At 39.7% G+C, this 25,212-nt stretch overlaps 1 protein-coding gene across 1 annotated transcript in view; it reads left to right on the top strand.

Moving 5' to 3' along the window:
* Window positions 1–25,212, top strand: part of LOC149610424 (uncharacterized) — a 110,720-nt gene that overhangs the window by 47,711 nt on the left and 37,797 nt on the right. The window contains exons 3-9 of the mRNA XM_089858946.1: window positions 5,736–5,930; window positions 15,448–15,546; window positions 17,817–17,909; window positions 18,872–19,113; window positions 20,892–21,093; window positions 22,165–22,465; window positions 25,008–25,160. Of these exons, the coding sequence (XP_089715072.1) occupies window positions 5,736–5,930; window positions 15,448–15,546; window positions 17,817–17,909; window positions 18,872–19,113; window positions 20,892–21,093; window positions 22,165–22,465; window positions 25,008–25,160 (1,285 nt within the window). The remainder of the gene's footprint in view (window positions 1–5,735; window positions 5,931–15,447; window positions 15,547–17,816; window positions 17,910–18,871; window positions 19,114–20,891; window positions 21,094–22,164; window positions 22,466–25,007; window positions 25,161–25,212) is intronic.

A 25,212-nucleotide genomic window follows, 5' to 3' on the forward strand; every position in this document is an offset into this window, starting at 1 on the left:
AAGTTCACCAAAAACGATTAAACACTGAGATTTTCAAATAACGCCAAAGTCACCTACTAGCTCAAACTTTAAAAATTAATTCTGGGTTTTTAAAACATTACTGTACTTAACTTTAACCTATCCCGGACGGATCCCCAATTTGTAACGGGAAAATATGTAACTCTCTATTTTTCTAACTAGTTTGTTTCTGCTATCTTCCTCATTACAAAAGCTATCATAGTTGGCCGGGCACTCGCTAACCTTTCACTATTGGGGGTTGCGAGAATTAATCTTTGTCTAGGGGTTTTTGTCATGTACGGTCTATTACTTTGTCTAGGGGTATATGTAATTAATTAAGGATACGAACTCTTTGAGAGTGGCCAATAAAACAATTTAATGAAAACACTTTAAACACTAATAAATAATAAACAATTAAATCCTAACACTAAGCTGGGAGGCCTCTTAACGATCCCTTACTAAAAACTAAAATAACTTAATACTAAATAATTAAACTAGAACTAACAAACAATTAATTACTAACATACAATTAATTACTAACATTGTTGTTATAATGTTACAAGCTCTATTTCCAACGTTTGATTCTTAAAACAGTTAATTAGTTAGATTTGTACTTATCAGTTTTCCATTAGGGTAGGAACGTAGATTTCTTCTGGTTTCCAACTCGCACTTTCTTCCGGTCGGTTGACGCGCACACCATTTAATTCTTTTACCGCGCACACCATTTAATTACTTTACCGCGCACACGCTGATGACTACTATTGACGCGGGTACGCTGGTTCTCGACTACGGGCTTTCGTACTGCCGTCTATTTACGCGGCACGCCGTAACTTTACTTGGTACTGCCTGTGGTCGTGACTAATGACCAGGCACGCTGACGTTGGGCTGCAAGACAGGGTACGCCGGGGACCTTAACTCTAGGAGCGGCACGGCTGGAGTTTGGTAACGTCGCTGGAACCATTAGCGACGACAGGGCGGGAAAATGAAGGCGCCGCAGAATTAGCAATCTGGTTCGGCATGGGCCTCTCGCACTTGCATCAGATGCCCTCGTGGGTCCAGCTTCAGTATCTCGTCCTCGTGGTGGTAAACATCGGTCCGGTGGCTCCCTTGTCAGCTTTATACCAAGTGTGTCTAACAATCGCCTTCTTCACCCTTTTATAGAATTTAGCTGTCTTGTAGCGCACCAATCAGAGAAGGTATCGTTTGTCCCTTCTTGACCAATCGTTGGTCGTTTCTCGTGGACGGGTTGCGATGGTGTTTTTCAAGTTCATTCCTTCGAGTGGGTTTTAAATATTTTCCCCAACTCTCGCGAACGGGTGGAAATGTTTTTGGTTCGCGCACCTGTTTATGCTTTTTGAAGTTTATATCTTAGGTGTTTACAAATCTTATAGGTCATACAGTAGAATGGTTAGAAGATACAATGGTTAAGAGATACTTTCAAAATACACAATACTATGGCTTGGCCAGCCTCAAAAGAGTTTTTGTTATTTTCTTAAACTTGGAGATGGGGAACGGGTATACCAAACAAAGTTTCTCGACCCCACCAATGCTTGGGTTATCTTAGTAAGCCCAACTAACCAGAACTAAGGTGACCGTGCACTGACACCTGCGTTTAGTAACTAGTTTTTCCCTGACCAGCAGGAGAAAAAGGGGAATTTCGAAAACAACCATGTCATTCGGGGGGTCAAGGGTTCAACAACTATAGGTTGCCTAAATAATGCCTTACAGTCATAGAAGGTACATTTTCGGATTTCAGCAATTAAAAACCTTATTATTTGATCTACTTACACCTTTTATATTTCTTATATCTTAATGTGCTCTGAAGTTAAGGTGCTAGAATATTTCTGGAAACGAAGAGGATGTTAAGTATATCCATAAGTTCATAAAATATGTTCCCTAAGTTTGTCACTGGTTACTGAGAGCTTGTCATGAAGTGAGGCGCTGCAAAGGCTTAGTATAAAGTAACTAAATAGGAAGACGGAATACCTTTAAAACTAACCGAGTGTAGTCAATTCTCGCGTCGATCTCGAACTAGCTCGAGCTGTAAGTCTCTAGCCTTACGAAGTATAGGAAGTGTCATACTTATGGAATATAGGCTATCTTATAAACTTATGGTATATCCTATATCCACTTCGACGCGAATTGAATTTGCGAGAACCTCTTGCGCGAATATTTGATTATAAATTCTTGCAGCTCTTCCTAGAGTCGAAAAGATAATTGCTATCTCACTTTAAATTAATTATACAGAAAGTAAAGTTTTAAAGTTAATAATACCTGCAGGCCTAAAGAGTTTCAAAATTGACGCCCTGAAACGAATTTAAAACAATTAGGCGCTAAAATCCTGAGACTTAAAGTTGAAGTTGATATAATTAGAAAGCTGTCAAGCTAAGCGAAATTGGGTTAAATAGCCAATTTATAGTTTTAATTAAATTAACCTGCAAAAACTTAATTAACTTAATGACAGTGGAAGGAAAATATACAGGCTGTTTCTGATAAGTGTGACATAAATTAAAGAGTGTGTTCTTAGGGTGAAACTGAGTGGAAAGTGTCACAAAACATGCATGGGGGTCTACAATTATTAGCAAAAACGGATTTATGGGATAAGAACGTCGGAGTTAGCGAATTCACTCCCCAATCCCTATCCTCGCATACTTTATTGAGAAACTAACTTCGTCTGCTTATATTTTGACTCCACCCACAAATTCTGTATATAGCTACTTCTAGAGATCGAATTTGTGGGTGGAGTCAAAATATAAGCAGACTAAGTTTCTCAATAAAGTATGCGAGGATGGTACTAGAGGCTAAAGCTATGATCCGACGTTCTTATCCCATAAATCCGTTTTTGTTATTAGTCATACGGAGGTATGGGGTCACAAACATTGACGGGCACCTAAAACAATCAAGGAAAGGATCACGCATGTGGTGTAAATAACTTTACCAGCGTAGGAACATTTCTACTCAATTATTAATATACACTTCTGCTTGATAATTGTTCAATAGCGTTCTTAGATTAAAACTATTGTCTGTACTACATGTGTGGGACTATTTCCTTGATTTTGGGTTCCATTCAATGTTTGGGAGCACATATCTCCGTATTATAAATGTTTATTTATTTATTTATTTGAGAGACATGAGGTAAAGGGTCGTGAAGCCATGGGCTTATGTACAACCTCCCTCGTCGGTAAAGTGTGAAGGATTACAACAAGAAATAAAAAAAATTAAATGAAAAAACTACAAATATGAAATTATATATAAAGAAAAATATTGTTAATACGGCAGATCAAATTCGGTATAGCCTGAATTAAGAGTCAAATAGCGCCGTTACGGCAGTGCGAAATGAGTTTCGCCCCGGAAGGGCAAGGGTAGCGATAGGAAGCCCATTCCAGTCATTCAATACCCTGTATGTAAAGTGTTGCAAAGAATACCGGGTACGCGCACGTGGCTTTCGAAGTTTTTGGCGATGGCCGCGAGTACGTGTCTCAGGATTAGACTCGAAGAAATCGGTGACCGGGATATCGATGGCGCCTTTGAGAAGGTCATAAAGGTACATTAGATCATTAACGCGGTGACGCAGCAAGGGCGAAATGACGCGAAGTTTAGCGTCTCGTTGAATCGGTGGCAAGTGACCGCATCCTTGGGTTAACTTCGTAAATCGGTTATGGGCTTTGACGAGCAAATTTTTATGGCCCATCTGAGGAGGACTCCAAATAACAGAAGCAAAGTCAAGCGATGGCAGTAACAGGGAGTTGTAAACTGTCCGCATAAAACGGGGCGATCGAAAGTAAAAATTGCGTTTCACTAGACCCGAGATGGAATTCAAGCGTCCAGCAATTTTGGAAGTGTGATTGCCAAACGTAAGGCCCTCATCAATAAGAGTACCCAGATCAGTGGCACACGTGGTAGCAGGAATCAGTTCCCCGTTAATAAAGTAATGATGGCGGAGATTCCTAGTGCCAAGGTGTAACACTTCACATTTCCCTGTGTTGAAGTGCAGGCCATAAGCCGTAGCCCAAGAGACGACCGCGTTTAAGTCCTCTTGCAACTCGAGGCTGTCTTGTAGACTAACTATCCGATGGGATAGTTTGGAATCGTCAGCAAATAAGAGGAGGTGTGAAGTGCGAACGGCATCAGGCAGGGAGTTAATGAAAATTCCAAACAGTAGTGGGCCCAGAACTGAGCCTTGGGGAACTCCACTGGAAAGAGGCAAACATGAAGAGCGGTGACCTCGCAGAACTACTCGTTGTTGGCGATCCGAGATGAACGACGAAAGCCAGTTTAGGGCGAGATCGGTGATTCCAGCGGTAGCAAGACCGTCAACGATTCCTTGCGTCGGGATGGTGTCAAACGCCTTCGATAAGTCAAGGTAAACTATATCCACTGATCCCCCGTCATCCAGCCAGCGAACCCATGAATGGGATGCTTCAAGGAGGTTTGACGTGCAAGAACGTTGAGCACGGAACCCGTGTTGTGAAGGGTGGAGAAAGGCAATGGCGGCCAGATGGGTGTCAATTAAGCTTTTGACTATATGCTCGCAAACTTTACAAGCCACACTCGTTAGGCTAATAGGACGATAGTTACTGGCACAAGATCGGCCACCCTTCTTATAGATTGGTGTAACATTGGCGACCTTCCAGTCCAGCGGTACAGTTCCCATGGTGAAACTAAGATTGAAGATGGTGGCAAGCGGACCGCAGATAGAAGGAGCAAGGGCCCTAAGCAAATGAGGGTGTAGACCATCTGGACCGGCGGATTTAGAGGTTTTTAACTTCGTAAGCTGGCGGAATACATCAAAGGCTGTACAGGCAAACACATCAAGGGTTTCCCGAGCTTGGATACTAGGTGGGCGTGAGGGGTTGGTAAATAGAGTATTTGAAGCAACACTGGTAAAGTGAGTGTTGAAAATAGCCGCCATTTCGTCTGGGTCATCAGTGAGACCACCGTCAGGGCGTAGTAGCTCCGCAATTGTGAACTTGCTTTCACGTTTGCTATTAACATACGCAAAAAAGGCTTTAGGATTGGAAGCGATTTGAGATTCCAGGCAACGTTCCTTTTTTCTCTTGGCTTTACGCATGGCTTTGGATATGGCATTTCGCGCACGTTGAAAATCGCGATGAGCCCTTCGGATCATATCATCACTCGCTTGGCGACGTCGCAGGCGGAGATACCGTTTGTACGTTGCCGCCTTGAGGTCGAAGGACCTACGGGAGCGCACTGGGTAGGGCAACGTCTTTGGTGCAGCTCGCTTAAAAGGGACGAAAATATCAACACCACGTTGGATGACAGCGACGAAATCGTTCCAACAATCGTCGACAGAGGAAGTCCCGAGAAGCTTAGTCCAATCGATGTTGGCAAGGTAATTATTAAAACCCTCGTAGTCACCCAAATAGAAATTCCGTAGAACACGGGTTGTCTTCATGGTCTGCGATGGTGGAAATGCAACCCCATCCATGTTTTTTGACACTTTCCACACAGTTTGACCCGAAGAACACACCAGTTAATTTATGGCAGACTTATCAGAAACACCCTGTATTGTGTATTGTTTAGGGGTAGGTTTAAAATTACTTGGCACCCTTTGCTAATTGTAAAAATGTTTTACTTCTTGTAGTGAACTTCTGGCTCACCAAACATCTTCCAATGTTGATATCCACGTATTCTACTCTATTTATTATTTACTTCTTTACCCAAAATATTTATCTGTAATCCATAAAGTTAACTTTGTGTTTTTATTTCTTTTGCAGCATTCAAATCCGGTCGGATTTAGTTGGTCCCAGAACGCCACAAATCGTACTCTGGTGGAAGATGGGGTATCGGCTCGCATTCCGACTTTGTCGCAAGTGACTCGACAGCAACGCGGATTGAATGGACACTCTGAAAACGGGGACTATCCACCCAATAAAATCGAAGCGTGGACTTCACAGCAAACCACCGTCAAAGTAAGCTCCTTTTCCCTATTTTCTTCGCCTTCGGGGATTGTCTGGATTGGGTCGGAAAATGTCGAGGGGGTAACCACACTAGGATTAATGTTGTACGCGTGTTTTCTTCAATAGATAGTATGTGCGCTGTTTCTTAACTTTAACCGCGTTTCAGGGTTGCCAGTAATTTAATTGTTATTATAACGTCTCGGGTTTGGAACTGAATGATCACTGAATCGAACAGAATACTGCACACTTATTTTCAGTCTGTTGTGGATAGCGGTTGAATTGCATTCACAAAATGAATGGCAACACTTGTCTGCACTCTTTATAGACCCTTCTCATGGGTCGGGGTAAAATAGAGCCTGGAGTTGGGGCACCTTGTTTCCCTAGGCCTGAGCCCATCCAGTATTTGGACAAGAAAGACGTTAGATATGGCTTCAAAGAATACAGACGAAATTTGGTGGACTGGTAGCGTTGAAGCCCTATGCCCCTATCTAACGTCTTTGGATCCGTATACCGGATGTTGCGCTAAACCAAGCAGACGATGCTGCGCGCTCTTACACCCTATGAAAAGGGTCTGTTAAATAATCAAAGACTTCATTTGATCTCAAAATTATTTGAATGGGTGTTCAAAGGGAGTTAATAGAACTTCGAGAGATTTTCAAACTAACTTCGTAAGACTTCATTCGTGACTACGAAAGTGATTTCCTCCTTGAAGGATGGGTATTGAGTTGAGATAGGAATAGTTCGTCTAGCTTTAAACCCTTGCCTTTTACAAGGGTTCCTTAATCTGCGTGTCGAGTTTCTAGGTCGACTTCTCGATAAGAAACTGAAACTTTGCCGCCAGACTGGACCCTCATGGTTTATACTGTACCACGTTACGCTTCGGTATCCGTCTGCGTATAGATACATACTATAGTTTCGTGCCTTTGTTTTTGTTTAGTTTGAGCAGTGAGCATGCATAAGCAGGAGAGTCTAAGAGGGAAGGTAACTATAACGGCACAGCCCGATATCTCTCTCACGCGCACCTACCTCGGAGCACAGCCGAGGAGGTACAACTCGGTATCGGTTTTGAAAGGGAGGGGCTGAAAGAGAATTTGGTCTCTCTGAGTTTCCTTCTATTAAATGCTCGCTGGTTTGAGCCTGCAGCAAGAATTATATAATAAGGACAGGGGAAATTATGGTATCCATGCATGCCCCTATAAGTTTTACGATCGTGAATTCTGGTTAGGGTTTCTACTCCAGCATAAATAAATAGAGGTTCTCCTTGGTTTCAGCCAGTGAATTAAGGTGACCGCCGGCATTCGAGTCCGGAAATCTTAGTAAAGTTCGATTCCATTTATAGTTTTCATCAGTACTACCAAGAACCCACAAGAGACCTGAGAACGCATCTTAGGTTTCTGTGAGGGATCGTTTTACGCTCGCTAATATGCTGATGATGCGTATAAGGTAAACGGAAATAGTTCAGTGGGGACGTGAGATCACGGCATAATAGCCCAATTCCATCTATAAACAAGCCTCATGAATACAAAGTAGCTAAAAGACGGAGAACTCGGTATTGGCATGTTGGTAATTAGGGATAGTGGTTCTGTTTGTTTACAAAACTTCTGCAAAGTTCTCTGCCGAATTTCGACCTAAATATGAGACTTTGCACTTGCTGTTTCAATGTTTCGTACGTTTCATAGGGGAATTTGTAAACATCATAAGTTCATAAGGTATGTTTCATAAGTTTGTCACTGGTTAATGAGAGCTTGTCATGAAGCGACATCTGGTGAGGCGCTGTCAAAGACTTAGGACAGACTAAATAGGACTGCAAAAGAGAGTGTAGTCAATTCTCGCGTCGTTTTAGAATTATCTCTCAGCATTACGAAGTATAAGCAGTGTCTTACTTTAGGAACATATCGTACGTAAACATGTAATGCAAAAATAACTAAATTTACTCCAATTGGTAAACAGCTGGGAGTAGTTTGTCTTATAAGAAATTATTTTACTACCCTCATTTAATTATAATAAACGGAATATTTTTGCTTCCGACGTTAATAAATTCCGACTAGAACTTCTAGTTTCTAAGAAACTGCAAAACTGAAACATTATTCGGTCTCCGCAAGATTTGCCGCTCCTCCGAGTAAATGGACTAACCATGCTCTACTATATACCTACTGAGTCTGGTATTTGTGTTTTCATTTCATCGCGAGTATTCAACTCGTACAATATTGCAGCAATATCTCCAAAAACCCTACTCGGAAATTAACTTCGTGACTGAAATGAACCCTGAAGAACCTAAGGCATGCAAGCACTCTCATTTATTTCTCTATAGACCGCAGTCCGCGCTATATACGGTAAAAGGCGGGAAATTGTCATCACGTGCGCGCGGGAATAGAAGGAATGCCTGCATGCCCAATCTCTCCCAAAGGAAGATACTACTATATAAGAATATACGAAACTTTTCAGGGTCTGTATGACCTTTTACCCGCCTATGCCGTAACTGATGAAGTTTTCGAGGGGTCGTAAACTTGCCCCATTTCTACTGTAGGGATTTCGAAGCTAATTTCTTAGGATTTTTATCATTTGTTTCCCTAAGGTGTTTTGTATTAATGTTTCAAGAGAGGTTTGAAAGATGATAGCATGAAGCGATATCTAGTTTACTAGGGAGAAGGTATAAATTCGCCACGTTTCTAGCTTTATCTCCAGTACAAACGTAGGTCCGCAATTAATCTCTGTCTATAAATTACAACCAGCATCTCATTGGTTCTTGAAAACTCGCGTCAGCGCGACGCGAATGACGAAAATTACGTGTTTTCCGACTGAGGAGAGGCGAAATAGCCCGGGGTCTTCCTTTTACGTCCCCCCTTGTATTTTGAAAGGGGGACTGGGACTATGGCGCGCGAATACTTAGACATCTTAAACCTTCTCCCTAATAAACTAGATATCACTTCTTGACCATATTAAATATTAAGGTACTAGAAGTTAAGTTTTCTTGCAGAAGCCTATCCCCGGCCCTTCGTCAATCACATGACGTCAGACGAGGACTATCGTCGTCTGCTTCACAATAAGGCTAATGCAAGTTAATTAAAAAGACCCTTTCCAAAAGTGGGAAGCTCGGCAACTAGCGTCTGCCAATATATAGGGCTAAGAGTAAATATCCGTTATCTGGATGCAAAGATGTTAGATATAGGGCTTCAAGGTTACCAGTCCTGTATCAAAGTCGTATCTAAAGTCTTTGTTGTTCATATTGATGGATACATGATTTCAATGTAAAATATATTTCTAATTTTAAATGCTCTTTGGGGAAATTCCGGAGCGTCCCAATAGAATGCATGATTAGAGACACGTCTCCAACCCCTTGTATGTTTGTCAAATATCGGGAAATTCTGAAAGAGATTGGTTCTCAGTGTAGATCCATATATAGGGCCTAGCTACTTCGCGTTTATTACTACAGTCTGTACCTTATCCAAGGCTAGCCTTCAAAGTTGCGAGCTAAAAGGTTCTTGGGACACTATAGCAACGCTGATATTTATGGAATATATCCCTCTTGGGTGCTTGGCCGCTGGCCGGTCGATATAATAAATCATCAGGCAAGGGAGTACGATCCACGTTTTGGGCAGCGCGTAAAGGTATATTAGTCAATATATCCTGAAGAGGAAAATGCCTTACATAAGCGGGAAGTTAAACGAACCAAATTTTATATTAAAATTAAAATTCTACGCCGTTAAGGAATATTTAAATCGCGTATGGAAATTTTGCACAACTTCCCTTCATTACTATAGGTATATCATAAGTTTATAAGATATCTTTCATAAGTATGAGTCACACTATTTATACTTTGTAATGCTTACTGAGAGCATAGTTCGAAAACAACAAGCGAGAATTGACTACACTCGCTTTTGCAGGACTTCCATCTTCCCATTTGGGTTGACAGCGCCCACTCACCAGGCATCGCTTTACGAGAATCTATGACCTACGTCACTTCATGAGAAGCTCCAGTTTGTAACCAGAGACAAACTTATGGAATATATCTTATGAACTTGTGGCATATGTAACGTGATCGTTCCTTGAAGGAGAAAGGGATGGAGTAGAGACCTCCATGCCTATAAGGTTGTTGTCTGCCCCCCCCCATCTACTGCAACGAAGTCCTCCCAGCATGCTCAGCGTTTCGGTACGGAAACGCGGAGGATGCCCCCTGTGTCTTTAAAAAAGAAGCTAGTTCTCATACAAATACAATGGCGCTACGCGGCAGCACTTAATAATCACCTACCGAAGGGTAAGCAATGTACACTGAGAGACTCATTACCGCAGGTCGCCCGTCATCATTACCGCTCCATCTTACCTCTTACGCTCCTCCTTGACCAGTCCAAGTGAAAACTAACTATGTTGCTTAGTTATCCCTATAGGGTCTTTCCTCGCGACAACTATTTGATTTTATGCTGTGGTGTTTAAGTATTCACGAATTTCATTTATATATTAAATGTTACTTCGAAGTTTTCGCGGAAAATTATTCTAGTAACACGACTGTCTTTGGTTAAATGCAAAGCGATATTATAATGCTAAGTGTGCGGACAAGTATTGTCAGTCATTTGTTAGTGCAATTCAATTTAACCGCTATCTACAACTGACTGAAAAGCTTGTAGATTCAGTAAGGGAGTACTGGGGGTATTAGCTGTCACGTGTCATAGTTCTGCGACGTCTTTCTAATTGGGTGATGTCATTGGTTGGTAGCAACGCGAGTTCGGGTACTCGCGCAAAGTGCAACGCTCAGTGATATAGATTATTCTCGAGGTAAAATTCTGGTCAAAATAGAAGGGGATAATGGAAGAAGGATGACACTCTGTATCCTCTTAATACTTTTGTTATGTAGCATGATTCCTCCCAGGCTCGTGCACCTTTTCGTTTGCTCTCCCGCTCAACAAACTAAGTTCAAATGGGCATCGCACCGTGGGGTGAATTCTATAACTATTTGGTACTAAATACTCAGCAATCAAACCCCAAACCTCGATTGCCTTGACGTGGTACAAAAATCCACAGACGCATGCGCCTTGTCAATTAAATAGTTAAGCGCTAATAGAGTAATGATAAGGGAACTATTTATCGCGTATGTGATTCGGTTTAGTAAGCTCGCTATAATAAATGTAAAATGATGTTGGGAAGGATCATGTTACAATTACCCTCCCGCTTTGTGCAGATACACTTCTCTCGAAGAGAAGTATTATATACTTCTGGTCACACGTAATGATTAGTCTAGATACATTGAGGAAATGGCTTCGCAATGATTCTCATTAGCTGTATGCATTCATAGTTCCGCTTATAGACTTTTAAAATAAATTGACATTATAGTACTCTAGAAGGAAATGACCTTCGTAAAAATGACTGCATGCATTTACCCTTCCGATAATAATCTGGAGGCTCTTACCGCCAGTAAATAGGCTCTAAAAGCTTCCCCTAACAATATAATAAAATCCTAATTCCAAATAAAATGTAAGAAAAATAAAAATACGAGAAAAGAGATAAGGATCCCTTGGGTATTAATTCATCCGAAAACTAATCGGATCCGCTCTTTTTAAAACCCCGTGCATAGCCGGATCTGCGCCCCGGTGAAATACGCGTGCTAGCTGCCACTAAACAAGTTCTCTAACCTTCTTAAAGATACAGTGAAATAGAAGACTTTACACGGAGCGTTTCTCTCCTAAATCATCCAGTTTAAATCATCACCTCACACCTCATGACTGCGTATACGGTTTAGATGAATTCAGATTAGAATCCTTTCTACATTGATTGGCCCCTAAAACAGGGAAATAGCCAGGCATGTGGAGTAACAGGGTTGCCACAGTACCTGGAAATCCTGGAAAAGTCAGGGAATTTAAAAATGGGCCGAAAAGGTCAGGGAATTTTGAAAATTTCAGCAAAGTCAGGGAATTTTATTTTAGTGGGTAAAATTTCTGGGGATAAGTCTTTATTGAAAGAGTAATGAATGTTTCTCCTCATCCTCTCTTAAGACAGAGTGAACTCTAGACAAATCCCTAAAAATGTCTACAATTTTTTTGGAAAGTAAATGCCTTTAAAAAATCTCTTAGACTGTTATTTATAGTTATTTAATCATTTTGGTGCAACAAATACGTTGGAAAACTTAATGTAGATCGAGTTTATTTTATTTTAAGCACTTAAAAAGTGCTAGAAACATTTACGTTTTTGCCCTAAAAAGGTCAGGGAATTTGGTTCTGAAAATTCCGTGGCAACCCTGAGTAAGACATATCAGACTTCAATCTAAGAACATTATTCAACCTTTTTCTAGCAGAAATGTATGTACACTATTATATGGGTTGAAGTGTGGGTACGCTGGTAAAGTATAGCTAATTACTCCACGTGTCTGGCTATTTCCTTAATTGTTTTTGTTGCCAATCAATGTTTGGGAGCCCATATCTATAAGTAACTAAATGTTGTAGACCCCATCCATGTTCTTTGGCACTTTCTACTCAGTTTGACCAGGGATAGATTTAATTTTAGAAGTAGGAATGGAGAACAGAGTAATCTGGGCGCGCGTAAGTCTCTGACCCCCTTCCACGGGACGGAGGGGGGTATGAAAGACGAGTCGGGTCATAGCGATAGAGGTAAAAAAGGAATAACGTATTTTTCACCGTCCCCGTCATCAACGTCATCAAACCGTAGTTTAAGTGAGCCAATGTGGTAATTTAAACTATTCGTTACGTGTTGGAAGGAGGGGCTCTATACTGGACCATGAGTCGGACTGAAGTAAATACTAGCCTTTCTCCATTCCCGCTTCTAAAATTAAATCTATCCCTTAAGAACACACCCTTTAGGCCGAATTTATGACAGACCTATCAGAAACACCCTGTATACCGTAACATCTTCCACCATAATCTTATGTGTCGAAATTATATTTGCTACGGGCACGCATCCTTTATAAAACGGTGTTATTTGATTTGAAGAAGGGTTTATTGTATAACAATTTCACCATACCTTTACAAGCATGCAGTAAAACCCAAGTATTTATAAATCAAAATTCCTACGCTCTTAGCCAATCCTATCTTCTACACGGAGGTGCTGGACACTTCGTCATTTTGCTAAAAATTATTTCTTATTTTTTGCTACGTGTAATCCTAATTTGTGACGAAGGAGGTTGAGATTAAGGTCAACTCTTCGATTTTAATTATATCAGTTTCCGACCCCTCGATCGTTGTATCGAATTTTTGCTGTGTGCAAGGCAAGGAGATGTAGTGAAGGAACGATCTAATAGTCTTGATAGGATACATTTGTATCGAAATAATTACATCTGGGGGTAAGGGTGCGGGGAACGCTGTTAGCCAGCGAGCTTGCATGGCCATTTCGTTAATGTTTATTTGGCCCCAAGCCTGAGGGGCTGAAAGATAAATCTGAAAAAAAAAAAAAAAACGGTACAACACACCGCCTATCTCGTATCAACTCAAACGCTGAGAAATCCGTGGGTGACGTCCCTTTCCCCACTCTGTGCCAACCAATACTGTAAAATATTTCAATGGAACCAGGAATACGTATGGGCTAAATAGAAATCATTGTGTAGCCAATTTCTCGACGTATCTAGGCGGATTTTGTGGGTTGAGCTAAACTAATCATTGTGCGGGAAAACTCAGGAAAATAAATAGTTGACTAAAACTCAGGTAAATCTATAGTTGACAAAAAAACTCGAGGAAATAAATTTTTCTCAAAAAATTCAGGGAAGTTTGTTAGGTGATACCTAATTTACTAGGGAGAGTATGTAAGGTGCATAAGTATTCGCGCGCCATAGTCCCAGTCCCCCTTTCAAAATACACGGAGGGACGTAAAGGAGGCCGGGCTATTTCGCCTCTCCTCAGTCGGAAAATACGTAATTTTCGTCATTCGCGTCGCGCTGACATGAGTTTTCAAGAACCAATGAGATGCTGGTTGTAATTTAGAGGCGGGGATCAACTCCGGACCTACGTTTGGACTGATGATAAAGCTGGAAATGTGGCGAATTTATACCTTTTCTCTAGTAAACTAGATTTCGCTTCTTGGTTTAAGTAAAGCCACTCCCGATGTTATTACTCCATATATGTGAAAAAAGAAATCTGGAAAACTCAGGGAAATATTATGGGGAAAAACCCTGGAAATCTCAGGGAAATCGGTTTTCCAAAAGATGTATGAACCCTATTATGTATGACGAATTTTTTCTCGCGAATCTCGCTACGCGTTGCGCAACACCTTGCGCGGTACCAACCAATGAAATCACAGTTAAAAAGACGTCAGAATTATGAGGCGTGACTTATAATACTAAGGCCCGGCCCACAATACCCGCGTAGAAATTAACATGGGAGATGGACTAATACCAATGCCATATCGATATCGGTATCGGTTTAAACTGGTATCGACCCATCTCTAATGGCTACGCAGTGATTCCTAATAGCTGTGTGTATTCCCTAATTAATCCAGCATTTCTGAAACGTCACCATCACCCACTGAATGCTCGTGGCATATAAGAGTTGACCTCGAAAGGTCAACCCTAACTTTGTAACCTGCAGCACTGTAATAAGTGCCTGTATAAGAATAATCCCACCCTATCAAATTTTCTATAGGCTAAACCGTTCAGATATAAATTTGATCAAGGCAATAGCGGTGCATTCAGCCCTGTACACTCTGGTCAAAACATGCCTAGGGCATCATACCCAGGAGTGGTGGTTGTTGATAGCCATGGAATGGGTGCGGATGGGAATTAAGTTTAATTACGATTCTTCGCCGGAATTTCTCCCTCAAGGATATCTCACCCCCTCTTCTTTTTTTTTTGGCACCAGCTGAGCTTGCTTTGTTTCTATAGGAAAGCTAATTGAGGGGGAGTTGAATTCTGCTCGATCCTCATCCTTGTATGCCTAGTTTTCCATATAGAACTAGCAGGGAGTTTTAGCATTTTAGATTGGAATGTATGTAATGTTTTACAGTTCTACAGATAGGTCTTATTGGGTCAGTGCTTATTTTTTTTTAACTCTGCGCGAAACGATGCACTGCACCCATTATAATTAGTAGATTACAGCTTAATCTGTCTGGCTGTTTGTAACCCGTAAGCTTGAGTTGGGTGAATGCTGGAGACTTACTGAGAGCTGGTTCGAAACAACGCGAGAATTGACCGTACTTGGTTTAGCAGTCAATCTTCCTATTTAGTTTGTACTAAGCCTTTGACAGCGCCTCCCCAGGCGTTGCTTTACGAGAATGACGTCACTTCATGACAAGCTCTCATGGAACAGTGACAAACTTATGGTACATATCTTATGAACTTATTATTGTTACATCGAAATAGTCAATAGATCCTTTTCAGATGTCGTAGGTTAAAATATATTGTAGCGTTTGACCACCAGGGATTAAGTAAAAACAAATGTGTCCCGTGATGGTCAAACTTACATAATCTGGGTATTAAGAAATACCTCCGAAATGCAGGATGAAATAATTTGAAACCATTATGGCTGACTAATTTCCTTCATCTTGTTTTGTTCTCCAGTTTTATATTTAATCGGATTTTATTTCTTTTTTTTTTTAGACAAGCCGTCCAATCTCCGAGAGGATCGGCTCATTCCAGACCAGGCTCAAATCATTGCTAAACGGAACGGATAGCACCAGGAAAGTCGAGAAATTTCAGGTAATTAAATGCTACGTTCCTTAAGTCTCCGCTTTGAGGCAAGTGAAAACGGAGGCGTAAAAAAGAAGAAGGCTTTTGGGTTCTCGGTATATGTTCTCTTAATTCTCATTCCACATCAGGCTGCAGACTAAATCCGAAAGCGAATTAGGATACCCTACATACATACTCCTCTACAGCCTCTGTTGCCATGACAACGTCTTTTAGCTTCTCTCAATTTTCATCTTCTCCTCGGAGTGATGAAAGCCTCCGATAGAAAATGCAAAAACATACTAACTCAAGGTCTAGTTAAGCTCATCTTGGCTTTTGCAAGTCGCAGGTTAGCTTTAGGTGGAAGTAGGCGAAGGAATTATATTTTTAATCAGTTCAGTTTAGATCATGGCACTTTTTGAAATAAATAATGTCGAAGTCAGAACTTTATTAGACCGAGAGGCTGACATTTAAACGAAATCTTTCATACAAAATCACGAAATCTCTTACAAAATCACAATATTTCTGATTAAATCACGAAGTATCTTACAAAATCATGAAATTTATGATTAAATCACGAAATCGCTTAACAAAATCACAAAATCGCTTAACAAAATCACAAAATTTCTGATTAAATCACGAAATCTCTTAACAAAATCACAAAATTTTTGATTCGGCGAAATCTACTCTTTATTGGGAACTTCAGACCCCTCGTATGTACCACTCTTATTGTTTGAAGCAAGGATTAATATTTTATGTCGCAATTACGAGATTGATTAGTATTTTAATTGCAATTTAATATACATTTAATATCGACTTTGATTTTTAATCCTTGTCATTCCCAAACGAGAGGAGGGCGCCTATTACTGTCTAGCATTTCACCTGGTGTAGGAAATCTGAGAGAACTAAACTGATTTGAACCATTTAATTATTTTGTTCCCATCTGTTGAAATTATAATATCACTCGTAATGTTGATTTCGGGCAGGCAAAATTAAGACGTTTTGGCTCTCAGTTTTACAGAGAAGTTTTTGGGATGGAGTTAAGCCTTTATTTAGGCGTGTTTTCCATACGGAATGTTTCGATGTAGAGATGTATTAAAGGGAGAGGATAGCTAGGAATGTGGATAAGTACTTCTCTCTTTTTAAGTGGATTTTATCCAGACCAAAAGCTAAAAGAGATTTTTTTTTTTTTTTTTGAGATCATGGGATACTTCTGAAATAGCCTACATCTAAAAGAAGGGTAAACTTATTCCTAAGTTATTTGTAAAAGGGAAAAGATAAGGCCAATTTCTTGGAAAGACGACTGAAGGATTTAACTTTCGTACAAACTCCCAAACCACAAAACAAAAACCTATAATCCTAGCTTGGAAATTTATTTTTAAAGAATACAGTCTATAGAACTAGTCCAATATTAGGCTTAGGAGGAGAGTAGGCCAATATTGGGTTTGTTAGAGTTGGCCAATGTTGGGTTTGCTAGAGTTGGCCAATGTTGGGTTTGCTAGAGTTGGCCAATGTTCGGTTTGCTAGAGTTGGCCAATGTTCGGTTTGCTAGAGTTGGCCAATATTCGGCTTGCTAGATTAGACCAATGTTAGGCTTGGGAGAATAGGCCAATATTGTGTTTGCTAGAGTAGACCAATATTGGGTTTGGGACCAAGAGTAGGCCAATCGTAGGCTTGGGGCCAAGAGTAGACCAATGTTGGGTTTGGGACCGAGAGTAGGCCAATGTTGGGCTTGGGACCGAGAGTAGGCCAATGTTGGGCTTGGGACCGAGAGTAGGCCAATGTTGGGCTTGGAACCGAGAGTAGGCCAATGTTGGGCTTGGGACCGAGAGTAGGCCAATGTTGGGCTTGGGACCGAGAGTAGGCCAATGTTGGGCTTGGGACCGAGAATAGCCCAATATTGGGTTTAAGGAATCGTCTTGTGAGCTTAAGAAAAATTATATCCGAAACTCAATTAAAACTAAAGGAAAATTTGGAATTTTAATTAGGTTTAAATTAGTTTTAAAAGTAACCAAAATCAAGCTTGTACGTTATTACGATCGGGTTTATGAGCGCAATTAAATTAATGTTCATCCGCGCAATATGAAACATTTGCATTTCTTGTAACACAACATTGAGATAATTAGTGCCATTAAAATTCCTGATAAGCCAATAAACCCTCCCCATGTTAGGTAATAACTCCGCGTCGGCCTTCTACAATACAATCTGGCTCCTTAGTATTATTTAAGCCTCTAACTAAGCGCGTCCTATGATTAGTATTTTAATTTTCACCCTTACCATATTATTTTTGTTTTGGCGTCTAGAAACCTGCTGACGATTCGCCACCGAACGAATCATCGTCGACTTGCAATGGGGTGGAGAATCCCGCTTTTCACGAATATCCTCTCACGGAACTGGTACGAGATCATTTCGTTTTATTTTGCTTTATTTTATTTCGCTTTCTCCATATTAATTATGCGAAGGTACTCATTTAGAAGTAGATTAAATCCGAAGTTAAAAAGTGGTACTCAATTACTCCGATAAACCTGAGGTGTAATGTGTACACGCGGGTCCGTGTTAATGTTAAATACATTTTCAGCGTTTCAAGGTTGACTTCTTAATCCTTAGCAATAGGAACCTTCGACCAATTAGTGACCACGTTCTGATATTGAACGTTAGGCAATTAGCTTATTATTAATAATAGAGTTTTCAGATGGGATAGCAGTACGTCACAACCTCCCAAGTCTTACCGCTGTTCTGGTAGCCAAATTGGGTGGTCTCGGCTTCATTCCTGCTTTAAATCCACCAATATGGCAGCGTAAATTATGTCACGAGACTCAGCTCCTCCTCCAACTGAAATCTCTCTATATTAATGTTCTAAGATTATTCGCGATGTAAAATAAATTCGTCATACGTAATGATTGGGCTAAAGCTCCTCCCACATAATCCGCCTAGATACGTTGAGAAAATGGATACACAATGATTCCTATTAGCTGTATGCATTCCTGTTTGAACCGCATGCATTTGTGCTAATAGCGTGAAACTATCTACTGTACCCATTATAATTAGAAAGATGCAGCTTAATCTGTCTATCTTTCTGTTAGTAACGCTCTGTATGCGTTTAGCTTGAAAAAAACGAGTGGAGGAAGGCCTTCGGTCTATGATCAGAAATGGCTTCACAATGATTCCTATTACCTGTATATATTCCTAATCGACATACATAAAAATTTTGTTTTCTGGAAATTAATTCTCTCTTTAAACGTCCAGTCCCCTTTTTACAAATAAAATCAGTGCATCCTTATTTTTATAACTTCGGGAAACATCATTTTCTGTCTTAATGAATTAACCAGTTTGTTACATAATTGTCTTTTGGAAATAGACGAACTCCTCGCCATCCGCTCACAGAGAGTCAGTCGGCTGTCCGGTAACAACTTCAACGCCTATGCTCAATGATAACTCTACCGCGGCTTTGACTAACGCCATTGAGAGGCTAAACATTACGGGTTTTAGACAACAACAACAACAACAAACACCTCAATATCACAGGAACGAAGAGCATATTAACCACCAGAATCACAATAACATCATCAATAACCAACATCAACAAATCAGAGACGAAAGGTAAGTTGTCATATTTTGGTTTTTCAATACAGTGAATGTAAAAATCCATAGCTAGCGCGTTTCAACTATCTTTGGCAGTGCAGCGTTTTCGACATATAAAGACCCACAATTAAGAGAGGATTACCTTATTTACCATATTCCGACAATGTGCTAAATAGATATTAGGGAAAAGTAGCGCTAGTTTCTTAACAAACAACAAACGTGAGAAAAGATGATAACTTATTATCCCCAAACATTGTTTGAAAATATGTTCCCTTATAAACGTCGGTATTCTCTTAGCCAACTGGGTGTTTTTCCCTAATAGTGTTCCACTTTGTATTGTGTTCCGCCATTTTGTGGGAAAGTAGAGAAGCCATTTTTAAAGGGAAACACTAGGTAGTACCCCTATTGGACACATAGTACCTCCTGACGTGTTCGTCCAATAGGGGTACTTCACAGAGCTACTCGGAGTAGCCTGACGCGTAGTGGTCCATTACGGAAACTTGATTGCTGGTATTATCTTTAATATTGTAAATAGAACCATGGTTCCAATTGATAACATTCATTATTTTATACTCTCTTTCGATTAAGAAAAGAAAATATTCTAGCTCTGAGTATCCCTTTAAGCCCCTTCTCTACTGAACGTTTTAATTTAATTTTCGCGATGATCAAGAATGTATCACATTTCATAAACTATATTATTATTATTATTAAAGCTTTATTAATCGGATATTCCTATTCAGTCGAAACTGGTTTACAAAGGAGTCCTTAGTTAAATTAATTGTTAAACATTAAAAATATGCTGTTTTACTTCTCTCTTAAACTCATTAATGTTAGCTATATTTTTTATATCACATGGTAGGTTATTCCAAGATTGAATTGCCCTGTTTTTTAGACTTTTCAAGTTGACTGTCGTAAATTTTGATGGCAGAACAAAGGTTTTAAGATTTATGCGGGTATTATAATTATGATCAACTAAATTAAACATATCTAGGATATACTTTGGCATTTTATTATTATAGATTTTAAACACTAGTACTAATAACTGATATTGATATTCTTGAGCTAGGGTTATCCAATTTAGGGTCTTAAGAGCCTCTGTGGCAGATGATCTCTTATTTCGGAGTAGTATTAATTTGGCACATTTATTATGTATAACTTGAAGTCTATATAAGTATTTTTGGGGCCAATATTGTAAAATAAATTTCCGTAATTAAAGATAGGTTGGATCATAGATTTATGTAGCGTAATTTTACTTTGAATGTTCAAACATTTATAAAGTGGATGGACGAGCCAGAGTCTCTTATTTACCTTATTTAGTACATATTCAATGTGATCAGCAAAATCTAATCTTTCATCTATGATGGTTCCGATATATTTATATGATTTTACCCGTGATATATCTAGGGACCCGAGTATGGTGTCATTCCACGACTACTAACCATGATGTCAAACAAGTAGAATATTACATAGACCAAATTATGAAATATGGGATGTCCAGTGTAAACAAAATAGGATTTCCTTTAAATTTAAAGCCTTTTGATTATCGAAAATTTAAAAACTCCAAACAAATTAATCACTTATGAAATATGGTTTCCCGTAAGTGCGTGCTCCTTGTTTTTTATTATCCCGATACTTGATTATTTTAGTATAGAATCGTATACAAATCGAGTAAATTGCATGCATGGAGTTCCGAAATTACTATCTCTCTCGATTAATGGTCGGTCTACATTGAAAGAGCCAGTTAGATCTCATTAATCTCGTCTAATTGATGGGGGTAAATGTTTCTGTTACCACAGCGGCTGCAATACCCAAGAGGACGGAGATGACCCTCGTGTCGTCAGGGATTACCAAAGGCTGAACGGATCCGTTCTACCACCCCATTCTTCCTCATCCGCCCACAACCCTAACACCGCTTCCAACCTTCAGCTCAGCGACATTTGCAACAAGCGACTATTCGGTCGGGACCAAGCTATTCATTACGGGAATAACACTCTCACGGTAAGACTAATTCTTATCTTTCTAATAAACTATACAGCCCTATTAATAGTAGGCTGATAATGGGAAAAGCTTATTTATCGTTAAGCTCTTCTAAGTATTTAATTTATCTGATGTATATTTCCTTTGTTTACACCAAAAGAAAATAGGCATAATAGAACGTGAAGTAAGAGCGTGTGATTCAGTATGTTGGCAAATCGAATTGCATGTTTAACTCTACATCCCGCGGTATATTAGGACAAAAGTTCATAGAAAAAAACAAAAAGTGTGATTCGTTCATAGTTCTCATCCAGCCTTTGGCTGTAGACGCCATGTAATATTAGAAGCAAACGACCCTCCTCTCAACCTCAATACGAACCAACCAATCAGAGAAGAGCTTTTTAAGTTCATAGACAAAGAAAAAGTTATACTTCGTTGAAGTTAGTTCACAGTTCCGAGAATTTGGCTGTAGATGTCATGTAAAATCAGGAGACAACGACCTCCTCTCAACCTCTACTCGAACCATCCAATCAGAGAAAAGGTTTTTTGGGGATAAAAGGCTTATAGAAAATAGTACTCGATGGTGGCAATCGAAACGTTAATTCTTGGTACCAGAGCCTGCATCTCCTACTTTAGTACTCTATTCACCCGTGTTCCCTGCTGTGAAAATTGTTGTAATATAGTCTTATTCTTGTTTAAATATCGCGCCTAGCGCCACAGTCTACTTTATATTCAAATATCTTTGTTGTACAGAACTATGTAAATAATCATACGCAGAGGGGGTAGACACTATTCCGAGAAGTAGAGGGGGATTTCTCATAGTGCGTGACGCCAGCAAGCTTGAATGAAGTATACTATTGGTTTTCATATATGAACTTTTGACTATGGGGTAAACCTCGCGTTCAAATTGAAGTTCGAGTACTCAGGCTGACTTGTTCAAACCAATTTACATTTACCGCGGATTTGCACTATGAATTCTTTGATCACCAATAACCAAAAATGCTTTCAAATGCCACAAATATCTCAGTCCTTTTAGTCATTAACGGATTGACAACGAATGAATTATGGAGATTTGTTGTTGTCTTTATTTTGTAGTTGGTGAACGAAAGTCGCAATTTCAAGCGTCCTCTGAACGTAGAAAAAGTAACTCCTAAGGAGCAGATTGGACAATTGGGTCGCGCGGGCGGCGGTAACGTTAACGGGGTTCAAGAAAACGCTCCACTTTATTCGAGATACGGTCTCCTTCATCAGCAACAGCAACAACAATTGCAGCATCAGCTTCACGAATTGGAGAATTCCGCCCTGAATCGAGATTCCCTTCGAGGCACTCAAGCTCTAAACGCCCTCTTGGGCCCCAATTTTGTTGGCGACCAGGGAAATCCTGCTAAAACCATCGGTGAGTAGATTACCTACTCTGCCAACATCAAAGTTTATAATACAAAGTGGTCAAACTACCTCGAAACAAATAGTTAACAGTATTGTTAGGAACCAGAAATAGACTTGAGCTATGATATTGACAAATTTACAAAGACCAATGGACTTTTTCGACGTAAAAAATGGGTTGGCAGCCCTCTAGGGGTTGGTACATTGCCATCCGTCTCTGCGCACTCTCATATTCAAAAAGACTACAGCGCAGGCGCCAAAAAGCGAGATAGAAGGCGAAGTTTTACTCATGTGTTTTTCCCTCTTAAGGCATTTTGAGACGATACTACTTTTGACTCATCTAGATGGGTCAAAAAATTGGTCGGTGATAAATTTTTAACTTGGAGATTCAACTTGTCCAACTTCTTTTCAAATAACCCAACTCAAGTTGACTCATCTAAATGAGCAAAAAGTTCTATCGTCTGAAAAGGCCTTTAGTTACATCGAAAAGCTTTATTGAAAAGTTTGACCTCTGGCAAATCTAATGTTTTCGTGTTTTAAATGGGCTCTAAGCTGCATGGAAAACACCAAAACATTTTTAAATATTTAACAGATTGAGTATAAAGACAAAATATATTGAGGCCGATACAGATACAAAGTTTTCAAACTAGGAGGATTGATACGATATACACCAGGAGGCAAGGCTACTTAGCGGACAAAGTGTAGTACCAAGTAGCCTGATCTCCTGGTGTAAATGGTACCAATCCTCCTAGTCTGAAAACTATATTGCTGCCATGCACCATAGTACCCTTATATACGCTAAACTTGTGGGTAATTAAATAAATAAAAGGTATTTTAAGTTGTCACGTGCCCATAGCAGACGATTTTCAATCTAGTTTTCCTTAATTACCTTGTTTTTAAGAGGAGAAAATGAAGAGCCAGAAAAGTTAACACGCAATTAAGTCGAGATTATTATGCGTCACGAGTGTTTTTGACTCCGAAATTTGAATTGCCTTCTAATTTCTATAATTAATGTTAGGGGTTGTTTGGATGCAATGTTTCTTAATTAGAGAATTCATCATGGACAATAAAATCGTGTGTGAAATATTCCTCAGTTCGATTTGAGTTAGTTAGACCACTCTAGGTATATACGACTCTACAAACACTTCTTTCTTGGAAATAAAACGTCACTAAAACAAGAAAGGCTCATTAAGGAAAACGTCTTAAAGCGATGAGAAAAAGGATTTTTTCTTTATATGTAAATTTAAAGGGTTGATTGCGCTGGAGGCTGATGTTCTCGGAATATCCTATCACGTACTTTTCATTAGACTTAAGATTGCTTTCACCTTTTAAATCTATTTGTACTGCATAAGTTCGTAAGAAATGTTCCATAAGTTTGTCACTGGTTACAAACTGGAGCTTGTCATGAAGTGACGTAGGTCATAGATTCACCTTAGTAAAGCGACGCCTGGTGAGGCGCTGTCAAAGGCTTAGTACAGACTGCAAAACTAACCGATTGTAGTCAATTCTCGCTTGTCGTTCTCGAACTAGCTCGAGCTGTAAGTCTCTAGCATTACGAATTATAGGAAGTGTCATACTTATGGATGGAACATATCTTATAAACTTATGGTACAGCGCCGTAAAACTTTTTCCCGTATAGTATTAGAAATAAAAGTATATAGTCTGAGAAGATTAAGTGCAAATTGTTCCTTAGAAGCCTGGAAACTTTTATAGAATATATTAAATTTTTGGAACTAAATCGGATTATCAATTTTTATATTTTTAATAACCAACCGGGTTTTAAATCCTTTTTCGTTAACGAACAAAATAAAAAAATGGAATTTTTAAACATGGGTACACGACCGATAAGCGAGTCTCAATGTACACAGTGTTCCGTAAAGGATTGTATTGGGTCGTAGTACAGCGTCGATTTTGAGTCGAAAATGTTCTTGGACATATTGTCGTTCGTTAATTCCACCGTTTACAAGAAGGGCTCGTACGGAACCTGGTTAACCTGAAAAACCTGGATGAGTCAGGGATTCGAAAAATGAGGGAAGAAGTCAGGGATAAATCAGGGATTTAAAGTTTTTTCCTAAAATGTCAGGGATATGTCATTGATTTCGTTTGGTGTATCAAACCATACTTCGAGCAATGCTAAATATGGACCCAGCTAGGTGTGACCATGAAGTGGACTCTGGTAAACACCCTAAAATGGTTAGGGATATTGGCAAAATTTGGTCAGGGATAAGCTGGAAAAGTCAGGGATTTTCAATATAAAAATTTCGTCCGAACCCAGTATTTGTTATAATGGAGTGTTTTAGGGATGGCCCCTTAAATTTGTGTAGGAAACTGAAATACAGTGTTAATTTAATTAAGGGGTCATCCGTAAAAACACCGTATTCCTTATTGCAAAATTTCATAGAACATTTTCGACTCAAAATCGCCCATAGAACCCACTGTTCTAAGACCTTAAAGGTCCTAATACCCTTTTTTGGATCACAATGTGTAAAGATTTTTGTTATAAGTCTACTATCCTTGTTTGGGAATTAATGGGTTTAATTTTCTTATTATTCCAGAATCGCAAGCGAGCGAAATGACCATTCCCAAATGGGAAACGAGAGGTAATTGGTCTCCCCAGATCTGCCAGAACGATCCGGGAAGTGACCAAGGAAAATCCTCTTCCGATTCTGGTCGAGTCACCGGAACTCCGGGGTTCATGACCCCTAAAGGTAATTTACTTCCATTTTTCATATTGAATAAAAAGTTTAAAATGTCTATAAT

This window comes from Phalangium opilio, unplaced genomic scaffold (genome assembly GCF_054372755.1).
Source record: "Phalangium opilio isolate 3A_F unplaced genomic scaffold, DU_Popi_V2 ptg000329l_1, whole genome shotgun sequence".
NCBI classification, from domain to species: domain Eukaryota; kingdom Metazoa; phylum Arthropoda; class Arachnida; order Opiliones; family Phalangiidae; genus Phalangium; species Phalangium opilio.